The sequence below is a fragment of the Herpailurus yagouaroundi genome, unplaced genomic scaffold (genome assembly GCF_014898765.1).
Source record: "Herpailurus yagouaroundi ecotype Mexico unplaced genomic scaffold, PumYag 139, whole genome shotgun sequence".
NCBI classification, from domain to species: domain Eukaryota; kingdom Metazoa; phylum Chordata; class Mammalia; order Carnivora; family Felidae; genus Herpailurus; species Herpailurus yagouaroundi.
This window is the reverse complement of record NW_024412394.1, coordinates 69,195,071-69,196,044: the sequence shown is the minus strand read 5'-3', so window position 1 is coordinate 69,196,044 and position 974 is coordinate 69,195,071. Positions and strand designations below refer to the sequence as shown.

General features: G+C 30.1%; 1 protein-coding gene across 4 annotated transcripts in view; it reads left to right on the top strand.

Annotated features, from left to right (window-relative positions):
- Positions 1-974, top strand: part of REV3L (REV3 like, DNA directed polymerase zeta catalytic subunit) — a 175,268-nt gene that overhangs the window by 86,531 nt on the left and 87,763 nt on the right. For all 4 annotated transcript variants that reach the window (XR_005789962.1, XM_040474393.1, XM_040474394.1 and 1 more), the window contains exon 10: positions 628-747. Coding sequence is in view for 3 of the 4 variants with exons in the window: in XM_040474393.1 (XP_040330327.1) it covers positions 628-747 (120 nt within the window). In the remaining variant the exon portion in view is untranslated. The remainder of the gene's footprint in view (positions 1-627; positions 748-974) is intronic.

The window sequence follows — 974 nt, the reverse complement described above, 5'->3', positions numbered from 1 at the left end:
GTTTCTCAGGATCCACATAAGAGTGAAACCATATGGTATCTGTCTTTGTCTGTATGGCTCATTTCACTTAGCATAACACTCTCCAGTTCCATCCATGTTGCTACAAAGGGCCATATTTCATTCTTTCTCATTGCCACGTAGTACTCCACTGTGTATATAAACCACAATTTTTTTATCCATTCATCAGTTGATGGACATTTAGGCTCTGAAAGAAATTTTTAGATCATGAGTTGAAAGCTGAAAAGTGTAAAATTTACAGTTTTTAAGCCATAGAGAATAAAGAATTGTATTACACTTTTCCCTTTGTATATTTTAATTTGCAATGATTTTTATCAGAGTAGTATAACTGTACAAGCTGGGTAGGATTAATGAGATTGTAAATATTTAGTGAATTACAGATTCAAGGTCCTTGTTTATTTCTTTTTTTTTTTTTTAATCCACGTGACTAGATATTCCTGTGGCTTTTACTAAGTTTTATTATGTTTTTATTTAATATATATATCACTAATGCCTCAGATTTTTAAATAGGTTTGCATTGTCATGTTTCCTAATTTGCACAAATTCTTAACAATAAATTTTAGATTTAAGCCATTGCTTTAATGTTTTTGTATTTTTTGTCATCTTAAGGTCACACTATACACAAAGTGGAGGAAGCTCTTATTAATGAAGAAGCAATTTTGAACCTCATGGAAAATAGTCAGACTTTTCAGCCTTTGACCCAAAGACTGAATGAGTCACCAGTTTTCTGTAAGTAATGATTCTACCACAAATTTTCAGTATTTTAATCAATGAAAATATGTATGTGAGGGGGGATTTTTTCTTTGGTTTAAAGAGGTTAATGTTGCATGTTCAGTAAATCCTTATTGTAAGTATAAAAATGAAGCCTTGAATTAAATGAAGTAGCTACACAGCTTTTCTTAAAAAAACAATTGTGAAAGAAAAGAATTCCTTTCCTTTCTTTTTTTTTTTTTTTT